The following is a 13,949-nucleotide window of genomic DNA, read 5'->3' on the forward strand; positions in this document are numbered from 1 at the left end:
TTGTTAATTTGGGAGTAATCTTGAAGAGATCTAGAAACTTAGATATACTAAACTTAGACTTCACCTTTTCTATAAACATAGAAGCTGGTATGTCTTTACTTCTACAACTAGTGTTAAGGCCATAAATGAGAATATAAAGATGTTTCCTTCATGCCTTTAAAGTGCTTTCAATTTACTTTTCTATCTCTTAGCCAAGATTTTTGTCAATAGAAAAGGATGGTATGATTGGTCTGAAATGCTTACGTTTGGCTTTAGAATTTGGGATTGGGAGGTATGCCTAATGCTTAGAAACTTCATACCACAAGCCAAATATTGAAGCTGCATTGCAAACGGCAGGTATAGAAAGCACTGGGAAGTTTAGCCAGCCCTTCTTTGCTCTCTCTGCATGTTGAAGATGACATCTTTCAGAATGATGTATAAAACTAGTTCAAGAGGGGCTTCAGCCCTTCTACCAGGCTTGCTGCCTTTTCTGACCATATCCACCAGCAGATTTTGCTATACCTAACTACTGTTTCCAAATATTTTTGTTTCTAACTCTGTGGGAAATCCTATTCTATAAATTGGAGTAGAAAAGAAGAGAAATTGGGTTAATAACGAAAGGGAGTGAAATTCAATGATTCTGGAAATCCATCTGTCCATAATGAAGAATTGACTAAAGCTCCATATCATGATGTGATGGGATGAAACTTACTAATGTTTATATGTTAACCAACTTTCTCTTTTTCCCAGTGTATCCAAGAGAGGTTGGTTTTTGTTTTCTCAGATTTTTACCACTCTAACCTCTTCCTCCTCTGTTTAGCAAATTGATTTCAAGAAGAGAGACAGCAGGAATGCATGAGAGTCAGGGAGAAAGGATTTAGGCTGAATTATAAGTCAATATACATAATAAAGTGCTTGGAGCAAAGGCAATATTGAGAAAAGAGAATTGTTCTGCCTGGAGGTCCAGGAAAAGTTGGAGGGGGTGATGAGTTGAAGAGAGAGACACTAGAAACCTGTGGAATATGATGGGGAAAAAAGCAGGAGAGAAAGGAGGATTTCAATGAGATTTCCTAAATCCCCTTCATGGTTTTTTATTACTACGGGATATAATTTATTTTGAAATTACTTTTGGTGGCTAAACTATGTCTTTGACCAAGACACTACTCTAACACTGGTCAACAAGGGTCCTCACACCATAAAAGTTTCATTAATTTCATAAAATCATCTTTCTCTGAAGTTGAATGCCTTGCCCCTGTAGATATGCAATGACACTTCATAGAAGATCTGACAAATTGGTTTTTCCCAGTAGCTAACCATCAAAACCCTCCCTGAGGCTTAGGCCCTGGTGAGATGCAGTCTGGTATCAATAGCACTATCCCTCATCCCTGACATTTGGCTAGAAATTGTAACTTTCTCCAGTGCTTTGACATCAATTACCTCTTCTTCCATCTTCACAGCATCCCTAAAGAGGTAGGTAGGACAGGAATGCATACTTCTACTGTCCTTGGCTGGCAAGTAACTGGCAGACTACAAATCCTTAGGCTCCTAATCTCTATTTTTTGGTATATGTTCCTCAGTGAATTCAACTATAAATTGTCTGCAATCCAAAGGATAACTTGATATAGGAGATACTTGAGAGCAGATAAGGATCATGATAACTGTCTATTCTTCTGGGTTTTCTGTGCCAGGTCTCTATATTAAGCCAGAAAGCAATTTACCTTAACCACAATATCTTCGCTTTCTAAAGGAAAAAGACTCCTGGTTTAAGATGTGAAATTTTACAGCCTTTTTTTTGAAGGGGATGCAAAGACATTTCCATTTGAAGATTATATCTCTATCTTTTGCAAGACCACATTGTCCATTATAATAAATACTACCCATTATATAAAGAATTACACGATAAATTCCTCCCAGAATTCAGTGTCAGGGAAAAAAATCTGTCTAGGCAGATGAACTCATAGCCATTTTTCTTTTTCACTCGACAGAGAACTATGTGACTCAATTTGGTTGTTTTCCTCCCTTTTTACCTCAACTGCCAAGAAACTCAAGAATAAAATTTAGTGTTCAAATACAGTGATTTATCATGGTGCTATCTGAAGATTCTAATTCTGCTTCTTATAACTTCTTGTCTGCTTTTAATTTGAACTGATCTGTGTTCATGTGTTCTGAACATTTGGAAACTGCTTAAATCCTTTTAAGGAGGCATGTTAGGAAATCATGAAACCAAAGACTCAAGTGGGAAGGAATATCAAAAGATCATTTATCCCAATTGTCTATACAATGGTAGAAGTATTGTCTACTTTCCCTCACAACATGACCATTCAGCCTCTGTCTGAATACCTCCCAATTACAGAGAACCCACTATCTCTAAGACCCAAACACTCATTTTTGGACATTTCTGATTACTAGAAATTTCTTCCTTATGTTGACCTTATGCCTCCAGCTTCTATCACTTGATTCTGATTCTATTTCTTGAGGCTCCAAGAAACAAAATGAACCCCAGCTCTCCGTGGTATCCTTTCACATATATCAAGAGAACTATTTATGGCCCCTCTTAGTCCTTTAGTCTCTACTTCTCTTGGCTAAATATTAATTCTGAAAATTGATTTCCCTCAATACTTCAAGGGGAAACCATAGTAAACAATAATTGGATTCTTTTCAATGTGTGAATCATCAAAAACACAAGAAATAACAAGTGTTGGGGAAGATGTAAGGAAAAGGAACCCTCATGCACTGCTGGTGAGGATGCAAATTGATACAGTCACTGTGGAAAATAGTAGGACATTCCTCAAAATAATTAAAAAATAGAATTCAATGCATGAATGGGGAACATTTTTGCTATCAAAGATTAGTAACTGTTAAGAAAAAAATAGCTAACTAGGGTGCTTGGGTGGCTCCGTCAGTTAAAGTGTCTGCCTTCAGCTCAGGTCATGATCTCACGGTCCTGGGATAGAGCCCAGAGTCCAGCTCCCTGCTGAGCAGGGAGTCTGCTTCTCCCTCTCCCTCTGCTCCTCCTTTCTGCTCATGCTCATGCTCTGTCTCTCTCTCTCTCTCTCAAATAAATAAATAAAATCTTTAAAAAAAGAAAAAGAAAAAATAGCTAACCAACAATGGTATAATAAATACATGACTTAATTTATCCCTTTGGAATTTAATGAGGGGAATATAAAAACAGTACTGCTTTTCAGATTAGAAGCAAAGTATTTAACCTCAATTTAATAAACATGACAAATACAAAATATACTTTTTAAACAATAATTAAATTATATAAATATATCATCATACATATCTAGAAATAGAGATAAAAAGGGTGATGGAGGATAGACAGATGTATGGAAAGAAAAACATTAAAGTAAAAAAGGAAAAGAGATGAAAATGCACAGAGAAAAGTACACAGAGAGGCACAGAAACATTTATTCAACACATATTTATTGAGTGCCTTTTATATGTGTCAGGTACTGTGTAGAGTACAAACATGACTCAAAAATGATTCCTGCCCTCAGGTAGCTGTAACATTTATTATTTTCTCTATATCAAAATATAAGAGATAAGTACACAAACAGCTATACAAAACATGTAAATATTATATAAACATTAAAGAAGTGTAGATAAAATTATTATAGAAATTCAGAAATAGGGACATATCACTAGAGAGAACAAGGACACCTGCATGGAGGAAGGAATATTTGACTAGACTTTCAAGGATGGGTTGAATTTGGGCCTGTAGTGTAGGAGGCAAGGAGAGATTTTCAGTAGAGGAAAAGCACAAATAAAGGCATGCTAATCAGAAAAGGTCAGGGGAAAGAGCAAGAAATTGGTTTGTGCTAGAGCATAAACTATAAGAAGAAGGACAGAGAACATTAGGTTGGAACTTAACTAAGGAATTTATAAAAATGTACAAACATTAAAATTTTTGGAACAAAGACCTGAAATTTAATACCAGAAAAGTACACTGAAATAGAGACAGAAATACACACAGAGGGAAAAAATTACTTCTCTGGAGTAACATAATCACCTTATAGCACTCTTTTGGAATACTCTCACTATAAACTATTAAAGCAATGTTGTATTTTCAAATTATAGGCATAAATGAGGATATTCCATGTTAATGTTTGTCCTGTGAGGTCAGTAACTAAGTAAATCCAAATGCGACCAATGGGGCAGGTTATACAGACTCACAACCATCCCAACAAATTTATTCTGACTCTTGGTTGCTCCTGGATCAAGGAATACCCCAAAGAACAAGCATGTCTTGCTTCTTATCCACACTGCCACTTGTAAAGAACCTAGCTCCATCAGCTAGCCCCCTAGAGGGCTCCCAGCAATTGCTTTTCCTTTAATCTCTCATTCCAGGAAGGCATGATGAGGAGAGCTTCACCTGGGACTCTTCTACATGATGGGCTTAATCACACCTGAAGCAGTTGAAGTCCGTGAGCACAGGAGCAAAGACCCTCTCTGGCTAGTCTATACTCACTGGGTACATAAGTAGGCCCACAACTCAGATTTTATGGCTCTGGAGGATAAAGGTAGTATCAACAATAGTATCTGAATTAGTTCTTAACTTGCTTTGAAGTTTGTGGGCTTAGTTCTCTATGTCCCTCACTTTGTACTGGAGCTATTATTTGGTTGATGGGCATAGTGAGAATATTCCTAAGATGTTCTCTGAAATCTGGCCTCTTCTCAGGTATTTTCAAGACTAATTCTATAAATGGAACTAAGACCATATGCTATAAACTACAAATGAATCCATAGGACTGGGAAGAACTGAAGGTTTGTTTTCCATACATTAGGGCCAAATTAGGAATATTCATATCTATGCATAAAATCCTGTCTCCATGGTAGAGGTGATTGAGAAATCTGCAATCAATCAATCTCTCTCTCTCTCTCTCCTATTAATGTCAATACAGTTACCTAGCTCAAAACACTCTAAAGTATTCCTGCCAAGCCTGTGCCCATATACATGGCAAGAGATCTTATGCCAGGTTCTCTAAGAGTAAGTATTCCTAAGGGTCAAGGGTTGTACTTGATAACTCAAATCTCTTTTTAATCTTGGTAAGAGCAGTTCCTCTTCTACTAACTAGAGGGTGACCATAAGAAGATGACTTCTCTTCTCTGGAGCCCAATATCCTTTTTTCACATTTCAACAGGGTTGATGATCTCCAAGATCTTTCCAACTCTATGATTCTATTTGCTTATTTATTTGCATGGAATTATATCACCCTTAAAAATTTCTTTTTTTATTAAAAGATTTTATTTATCTATGAGAGACACACAGAGAGACAGGCAGACACAGATGCAGAGGAAGAGGCAGCCTCCATGCAGGGAGCCCGATGTGGGACTCAGTCCCAGGACCGTGGGATCACACCCTGAACCAAAGGCAGACACTCAACCTCTGAGCCACCCAGGTGTCCCACCTTTCAAAAATTCTTTTTATTTATTTATTTATTTATTTATTTATTTATTTATTTATTGAAAATTTCTTAATGGCATCTGGAGCCACTCTAATTTTCTGTGAGCCAAAGTGAGAATATAGATTAATGGTCACCTCTATTCTCAGTGTCTCTTTGAAAAAGATCCACTGTTGCTTGCCTGCAGCAAATCCAAACTGGAAAAGAGGTGAGATAGTTGGGTTTTTACAAATACCTCCAGAGAAACCCAAGCAACACACAAACAACAGATATATCATGTATTTTTTTAAAGATAACTTTCATCTGCAGTTTGTGTCTGTGGTCTACCTATCAATTATCTTGACCTAAAAAGATGTCATGGATCAGAAAAGGGGTAAGAGAGAATTCTATTACAAAGTTTCCACTATTTTAATGGGCTAGAAGCAACCAACCAGATGGGAAATGTGCTTGATTAGGTCAACCAGCTTTAACTGGAGGACGGGTTAAAATAAAGTGGTCAATCCATTGTGACCTTTTGTCTAATTAATGCTTACTTGATTCAACTAAGTTTTTAAGTTACACCCAATTGTTTGATATCACATAGATGTGACCACCCAGTGCACAGAGTATTATGATTTGGCTGTTTGCCACCTCCCACTCCTTGCAAATTGATTCCACTTGGATTAAGGACAGGAATGTGATGAGATGAGTAGCTTGGTAATAAATTTGTTTATACTAAGCCTAAAACAAGGTAGACAGAATGGGAGTCCTTGGAACAACACTTTTTGGTAGAGTAGCTTTATGTAGTAAACTGAATTAGAGCTCTCTGATGAGGTATAGCCATCTGCTATCTCCTCCTGCTTAGCTATGCCAAGAGAAATAAGAAATGAGTGGATCACTGAAAGCTGCCCACATTCTAAGCTGATTCAGCCTCTACCACCAAAAATTGAGTAACATAGCCAGCAATAAAATAAAAGTAAAATGGGTTAATTTAAGAATCAGCTGACTTAAGGTATTATTTGGCTGAGTGGCTGTTATAATAACATGCAATTATGTATGAAGTGGGCCCAAATAAGGATAAAATAAAGAACATTAAAAAATAAAGAACATAAAGGGAATGTGAGCAATTTAAATTTCCTATAAACCTTTCTGTGTTTTCTAAATTTTTGACAATCAACCTGCATTGCCATTGAGATCAGTAAGAAAACAAATCTAAAGGGACTTAAATAATGCTCCATGGGTTGACCATTTTGTTAAGTTACATTGTATAGTAAAACCTCAAATAAGCAGAACCTAACTTGTAATCCATCAGCATTTGGCTTTCTTTTTCTAATAATCTATTTTGAGAAGAGACAAATCACAGGAAAGCAAGCATATTCAAGAGAGGAGATGAAAATAGATTTGAATCTGTTTGAAAGCATTGTTCAAATTGTTTTCTAAATATTTTGTTTTGTACAGGTAATATAAGCTAGAAAAGAGCTGTGACAAAATATCATTTTGGTCCTTCATAACCACCAACTGAAGCCACTGTGCTAGTAGCAACAGGTGAAGAGAAAAATAATCAGTTGTATATGAGAAGTAGGCTTTATTCCACTAGGTAAGTCAAATGGTTCATGGGAGTAGAGTGTTTTTCTTCTCTGCAGATAATGAAAATGCTAAGGCAAATTAAAGAGAGCTTAGTTTTGGTCAAAGCAGAAGGCCTTAATGAAAAAGAATCCAAGAAAGGATAGAGTGGTCTTAGATAGGAGTTTATGACAGAATCAAGCAAAGGAAGACATGATCATGCACAAGACAGGATTAGTAGGCTATAAAAAGTGAGTTTGGTTGATATGCTGGACTTGAGAAATACCAAAGAGGGAAATAGGAGATAGGATCAGACACAGAGCTAATGGATCACCTCAGTGGGTCTTGTTACTCAATATTTTGCAGGTCTAGCCCAGAGCTATAGTTCCTAGGCTAAAGAACTGGATTAGGTTTGAGAGAATTCTGATCCATGCAGCCTATAGCTGCAGCCCCATTCATTCCCTACCCTTGCCCTCAATGATCCTTGCAATTCATACTAGAGGGCAGTGCTACCTCCTCTAGGAGAAGTAGTCTTTGGTTTTGAGTTGATATCTTTCTTAGAAACTTCCCTTAGGCCTTGCCTCTGTAGAATTCTTTTTTTCTTTTCCTTCCTAGAATTCTTAAAAGCTCAGCTTTTGACTGAGACTAGCTACAAGTAGAGGATGATATTTCATGTCTACTCCTCTGCCATGCCTAGAAAAAGGAATTAGAAACTCTGATCAAGGAAGCTGAAAGGTAACTTCAGCCTTTTCTGAATCCTCTCAAACAGCTCTAGCATAGTAAAGAGACTATCTGAGGCTGAGAGAGGTTAAGTTTCTGTGAAGAGTCCAGGGATGCTTTGAGTGAAAGTAGTGGGGAAACTGCTGGGAAGAGCTTTTGACTTTAAGCTTAGATTCAGAGTCAGTTGATAATGGAAAAATTAAATATGAGTGAGAAAGGTATCAAGTTATACTCTAGGCATTTCTTTTTTAAAAAAAGGCTTGTTCTAAAAGAATTAACTGCTTTACTGGCTGATATGTTTGGGTTCAGCTGTTTTAATAAAGAGATTATTTTTTATAATAAAAAGGAGGAAAGCTTGCTTAACTATTTTAAACATGCCTATGACTTAAGTCTTATTGCTTTGGTCCATGTGACAGTGGCAAGCCACTGCCAATAACCCCTTGAAAGTAGAATCTGGAAAACTAAGAGCACAAAGTAAAAACAAATGTTCAAAGGGATTTATTTTAGGGAGCAGGGTAGGGGCTTAAAAGGCAGGGTCGGCAGGAGAAGGGAGAAAAAGAATAAAACTTAAAGGAAATTGCTCAGTTCAACCCACTACTTCTGTATCTTTTACCCTGACAATATCTCTTACATCTCTTCCATCATGTTCAGAATATAACCCTGAGGCCCAGTGAGCTCCTCACCTATCTAGCAAAAACTATTCAATTATGTTGCTTCGATTCTCTTTACTTACACAGGAAAAGAGACCATGACAGTTGTGGAAAGATTTTGAATAAAAAGCAATAAGAAAACAAAGGAACTTCTTCTTAGCCCTCAATTATCCAAACAACACAATTAAGCAGACTCTTCTCCTTCCCTCTACTTCCTATGCATTCCAGTCAACTGAGGTCACAGAGGACTGAGATTCAGATGTATGTTTGCTGGAAGTTTTTTTTTTTTTCCTGGCACTAATCTCATAGTATCTGAGTTATAAATTATGCTCATTAAATACTTTCTAGAGATTCAAACAAAATGAAAAAGAAAACAAAGTGCCTCCTACTTTTTTCTGTGAAAATAGAGACCTTCTTATCTTAGTCCAAATTGGGCCTGCTATTTTGCAATGACTAATCTTGGAGGTGGTTCTCTACTCCTCCTTAAGTTTCATATCCATTGCAGTTTACATTCAAATGGCCTTTTTGGTGATAGCTGTGTAATGAACAAAACTTATTAAAGTTACTTTCCGAGGGCCCCCTTTCACTGGAATTAGGCTTGAATAACCCCATAGACTGGTCATCCTCAGAGGGTTGTATAGTAATTCATTAATTTCTTGCCCAGGCAGAACAATTTGTTGAACTGGAGTGAGCTTTTCCATTGCCTCACCAAGAGAAGATTCCAATCTCACAACTTTTCACTCCTGGGTAGGAGAAAGAGAACACAGTAAGTATACCTTCTCCATCCTAGGCCTTTCACAGGATTTCAATATGAATGATTCCAAGCCACACAACGCCACTCTACGCAAAGAGCTTGCAAATTGCTAAACTTTCCTGGATTGCTGAACAAATAAACATGATACGTGTCAGGTCTACATAGCTAGATGTTGCTATTTATAAGGGTTTTTACAAATTTAACAAAAAAGAGGGCATGTTAATATATAACTAATCCTCAACTTACTAATGAGATGTGTCCTAAACATTTATAAGTCAATGATTTGGAAGTTGGAATGCGTTGCTCCATAGAAACTGTGTTATATATGTGGTGGTCAGGTTTCTAGGCCAGTCTGCAAAGGCTGATTTAACCCACATGGAGCAGTTATATTAGAGCTCTGGCAGAGGTCCTAGGTCCTGAGAGCAGATGGAAAAGCATGCTTTCTTCCCATTCTTTGTGTCCAAAGAAAACCAGAGCAAAGACTTAAAAATTGGGAAATCTAAACTGACTTTTCCACTCCTATACTTGTTTTCACCCTTCTCCCATCTCCCAGGGATCCACTGCTCTTATGTTGTCCAAAGACATCTACTATGACCTTCTAGTCTTCATAGCTGCCAAACTTCCTCATTGCTCCTGGTCCTAACCAAAATGAAACTTCCAAGTGCTCCTGAACATCTAGCTCAGTTCACCTTCACTCTGGTATGAGTGATTAATCATCTCAACCTCCAAAAGGTACATCTATGATTAAAAGTTTCATCAATACCAAATGAAGCCCAATTGGTGAAATTCTAGGGAAAATAACTAGATGACATGATAACCTTTAGGAAGGTTTGGAATGTAGTAGATATTTGGGGACGTGAAAAAGGAGCTACTAGGTAGACAGCATGGCCCTGCCTGAGAGGCAGCCATAGCAGTCAGTTCACCAAAGCTGTGCCCCTTTCACAGCATCTTTCTTTCCTCCACGTCTGACCACAGAGGGCTCCCTAAAGGTTTCAGATTTTCCCCTAACAACTCCCATGACAACAACGGGTGAAAGGCATTCATTGATATTGTGAGTCTTCGGTGAATTGGGTCTATCTCACTAGGAGTCAGCCGAAAATTCATAGAAAGTTGGTAACATTGTAGAATAGGTGGTGTTATTGGATGACATCAACTAGGACATTTAATGAGAGAAGCAAGATGTCTGAGAGCTCTTAGATCTGGATCAAGCCTTCTGATATTTGTCAAGGGTGCTTTTCTTGAGGATTTTTGTGATTTGCACAGTCTGCCAAGGCCACTGTGGTCAATTAACATGTTAATTAAAGCATAAGTGCTAATGAGGCCAAGATCAAAGGTCAAATCCACAATCGGGCCAGTTGGCGTCAATCCATCCCATATATTCACAGCCCATAGAAGCCTGCCGTCTATCAAGGGGGTCCAGATGAGTGAGTATAAATGGCCTAAGGCACATCCATTTGCAGTGCTGGGAAAACACTACAAAGCACACAGCCAGTGATGGTGAGTCAACTGCAGTGTCTTCTACAAACTCCAACACATTTTTAGGAACAGATAGATTCTTGCACAGTGCCTAAAATGCCTATGCCACCCCATCAAAGGGAAAACCCTTCAAGAGCTTCCAAGATCTTTCTTGCTGTGAGAGAAAGATAGAAAGATAGAGAAAGAGATTGTGTGCCTATGTGTGTCTGTGTGTTTCCTTCCCCAGGGGAAAGAATGATACTGGAAATTAGATGAATGTGTGTCCCAGCTGCTTAATCTGCTTGTACTGACCAATAGGAAGAAACAGAGCTAGATCCCAGGTGGCAGGACGGCAGAGGGTATTATAGGGGGCTGCAGGGCAGCCGCATGCTCAGTACTGAAGCTTTTCTGAAGCATAAATATTATGATTTACAGAGGGTACCTGTGATAATTGGAGAAATGAAGACACACTGGGTTTCTTTAGGAGAGAATCAGTCATAGAGAGCTGACAAAGTCAACAGAGGCTAATAGGAAAACAAAATATATGTGGATGTATTTAGCAGTTGCTGCTAGAATTGTGATTATTCTGAAAATATGCTAAGAACATATGCTAAGAAACAAGGGAGCAGGAGTTTATAGAGTGTATGAAGATGCCCTTATGTTTAATTCAGAATCTTGTTATTTCCAAGGATATGTGGACAGAGCAATGGGTCTTAGGGTCAAAGTCTCCATAAAAGAGAAAATAAGAAGGTAAAATAGAGAAGAGATACTGACAGGAGCCCCAGAAAGCAATGGATTCCTCAGAGATAAATATATGGGGATAATTCTTGATAATTAGGCTGTTGTTGCTGCTTCATAATCATACCATTCTTGTAGGAGAAGGAGCAATGGGGGAAATTGTCCTGAATTCAAGCCAGGCAGTCAAGGAGTAACCAATCTTATTTTGGTTGGCAATGCCAACCTCAGAAGGGACCAAGCAGTGCCTCCAGTGGAAATGACATAACATCCCCTAAAAGATGGTCTTGCCAATGGATCCTGGGAAAAGGGGATCATCATAATATTGCTGTATTGCTTAGATATATGTGAATCTCCAAAGACGTGAGGTGGCTCATCATGTGGTCCAGGTACTTGACAATGAAACAGACAGGTGCACCTGTCTGATAACTGAATGACAAGGCCAGCCTTGTTAACATTCAAATGTGTTATCCGTGCAGGAAGCAAGGACCTCTCAGGCCGGGCAGCTGACCTCCCTCAAATTCAGCTTGCTCTGCAACAGGCCTCTCCACAAGGTTTTTGCTCAACTCAGTGGAGCTTGGAAATTCACCAACTCCATCACACTCTGCCAACAGAGTGTAGGCTTAGACGGGCACCCATCCCAAAGGGAGCCCCAGCTTTGAAAATTTGGCAAACTCCTATGCGCTGTTTTCCTGCTGGCCATTACCTTATGGCTTGTTTCTCACCAGCTGCCTTTCTGCTTTTCTTTTCTGGAAGGCTGCAATCTCTACTGGTTGTAAGCCATGGCCCACTTGCCTATGGGGCAGAAGAGACACAAAAATAGTGAAGACAGTGGAGCAGAGTGGGACATAGGAAGACTCTAATTAAATGTGAACCCTACTTACCCATCTTTGCCCATTGGTGGGGGCACAGGAAGGGGTTTTGTGAATCCTTTTTTTCCAACCAGCCAGAAAGTCTCTTCTGTGCCTTTGCCCTTATTATAGAAAATACAGAAAATTTTAAACATGCTATAACCAATTTTCCCAATTTTCCTTATTTTCTCATCAATGGGGTATAAGCATTCAGTTGGGCTCAGAAATTGGCTCTGTTTCACCCTCATCACCATTCCCTGGAGTCTTCCTTCTTACACAGCTTCCTTACTATATATACCCGAGCCTCAGGCAAGTTCCATAAGCTGACACAGCAAGCAGATGAAAAGTTAACACCATTTGGTGGCACCAGGGTGGCTTAGTTGGCTCAGCTTCCAACTCTTTATTTCCGCACAGGTCATGATCTCAGGGTTGTGAGATCGAGCCCTGCATCGGGCTCCATGCTGGGCATGGAGTCTGCTTAAGATTCTCCCTCTCTCCTTCTCCTTCTGCCCCTTCCCCTCTCTAAAAAAAAGAAAGAAAAAGAAAAATGAACACCATTTGAAGCTGTCATCCAGATGCTTTGTCTACCCACTGTCACATAGCTCCATCGTTGGGAATGTGTGGTTGTTTGGCTTCATAGAAACCAAATATCTGGATGGTGAATTCAAGATTTTGTTTGTCATTTTTGCCCTGATCTTTTAGCCTTAGGTGTTCCATTGTCTTTTGTATCTAGAGTACAAATATTCAGAGTCTATCTCCCCCAAACACTCGCCAAAGGCTCTCACGAAATTCAAAAATTGGAATAGATATGGAAAGCAGGCTGTTCAACTTTAAAGGCCAGGGCACCCTGGCTGCTTAGAGCAGTCCACATTTCTTTAAAAAAAAAACATTTTATTTATTTATTCATGAGACACACACACACACACACACAGAGAGAGAGAGACAGAGAGACAGAGAGAGACAGAGAGAGAGAAACACAGGCAGAGGGAGAAGCAGGCTCCATGCAGGGAGCCCAATGCGGGACTCAGTCAGGGGAATCCAGGATCATGCCCTGATCGAAGGCAGGCACCAAACCACTGAGCTACCCAGGTGTCCCAAGCAGTCTACATTTCTGCAGTGTTCTTTTTTTCCTTCCAAGGGATTTTCACAGGTAGAGAGAGACCCCAGGGAAGCCTCCATCTACAGCCCAGTTTCTTGGTTGTCGAGAACCATGGATTCTGAGAAGAAAAAAGGAGTGTAAACTCCAGCTGGTCACCCCAGAGCCTAAGTGATGACCTCAGAGCTGGTCACCCCAGAGCCTAAGTGATGACCTCAGAAGAGCCAAGTTTTCTGCCTCTGCTTCACCCTCCCCTCTTTCCAACAAGCACTCTTCTCAATGTGTTTCACTCTCCTCCTTTCAATTGTCTTTCAACTGTTCTTTCATTTCTTCCAACTCATAAGGGAAAAAAATGTGTTTACTAAGACTGAGAAAAGTAATGGGATGTGTTTCCAACTCATTAACCTGAAATATGGTCTCACTCTTGGCTGATCTCATTTGGAACAGTTCTAAATTGTTTAACTTAGCAATTCACTTAGATTTGACCCCCTTTAAATATCAAATTCATTTTTCTCTATTATACATCACATATATTCATCCCTTAACAATAATGTAATAATAATAATAATAATAATAATAATAAGCACATTTAATGGAAGACTCTAAAAGCATTTTGCAGATATTTGGCTCAAGGCTCTGAATAAGCCCACTATAGGCAAGTAGGAAGAGAATACCACAACAGCCCAATCTTCACTAGCTGACAACCAACTCACCCTAAACCTCAAATAATTGGACTGTTTGGAGCCACTCTGTTTTCAG

The 13,949-nt window shown here is 39.0% G+C and overlaps 1 protein-coding gene across 1 annotated transcript in view; it reads right to left on the reverse strand.

Annotated features, from left to right (window-relative positions):
- Positions 1–11,950: 11,950 nt before the first annotated feature.
- GUCY2F (guanylate cyclase 2F, retinal) overlaps positions 11,951–13,949 on the reverse strand; it is a 101,838-nt gene continuing 99,839 nt past the window's right edge. The window contains exons 17-18 of the mRNA XM_026014924.2: positions 12,128–12,216; positions 11,951–12,038 (exon numbers count right to left, since the gene is read on the reverse strand). Coding sequence (XP_025870709.1) covers positions 11,951–12,038; positions 12,128–12,216 — 177 coding nt within the window. The remainder of the gene's footprint in view (positions 12,039–12,127; positions 12,217–13,949) is intronic.

Source organism: Vulpes vulpes, chromosome X (assembly GCF_048418805.1).
Source record: "Vulpes vulpes isolate BD-2025 chromosome X, VulVul3, whole genome shotgun sequence".
Classification (NCBI taxonomy): Eukaryota; Metazoa; Chordata; class Mammalia; order Carnivora; family Canidae; genus Vulpes; species Vulpes vulpes.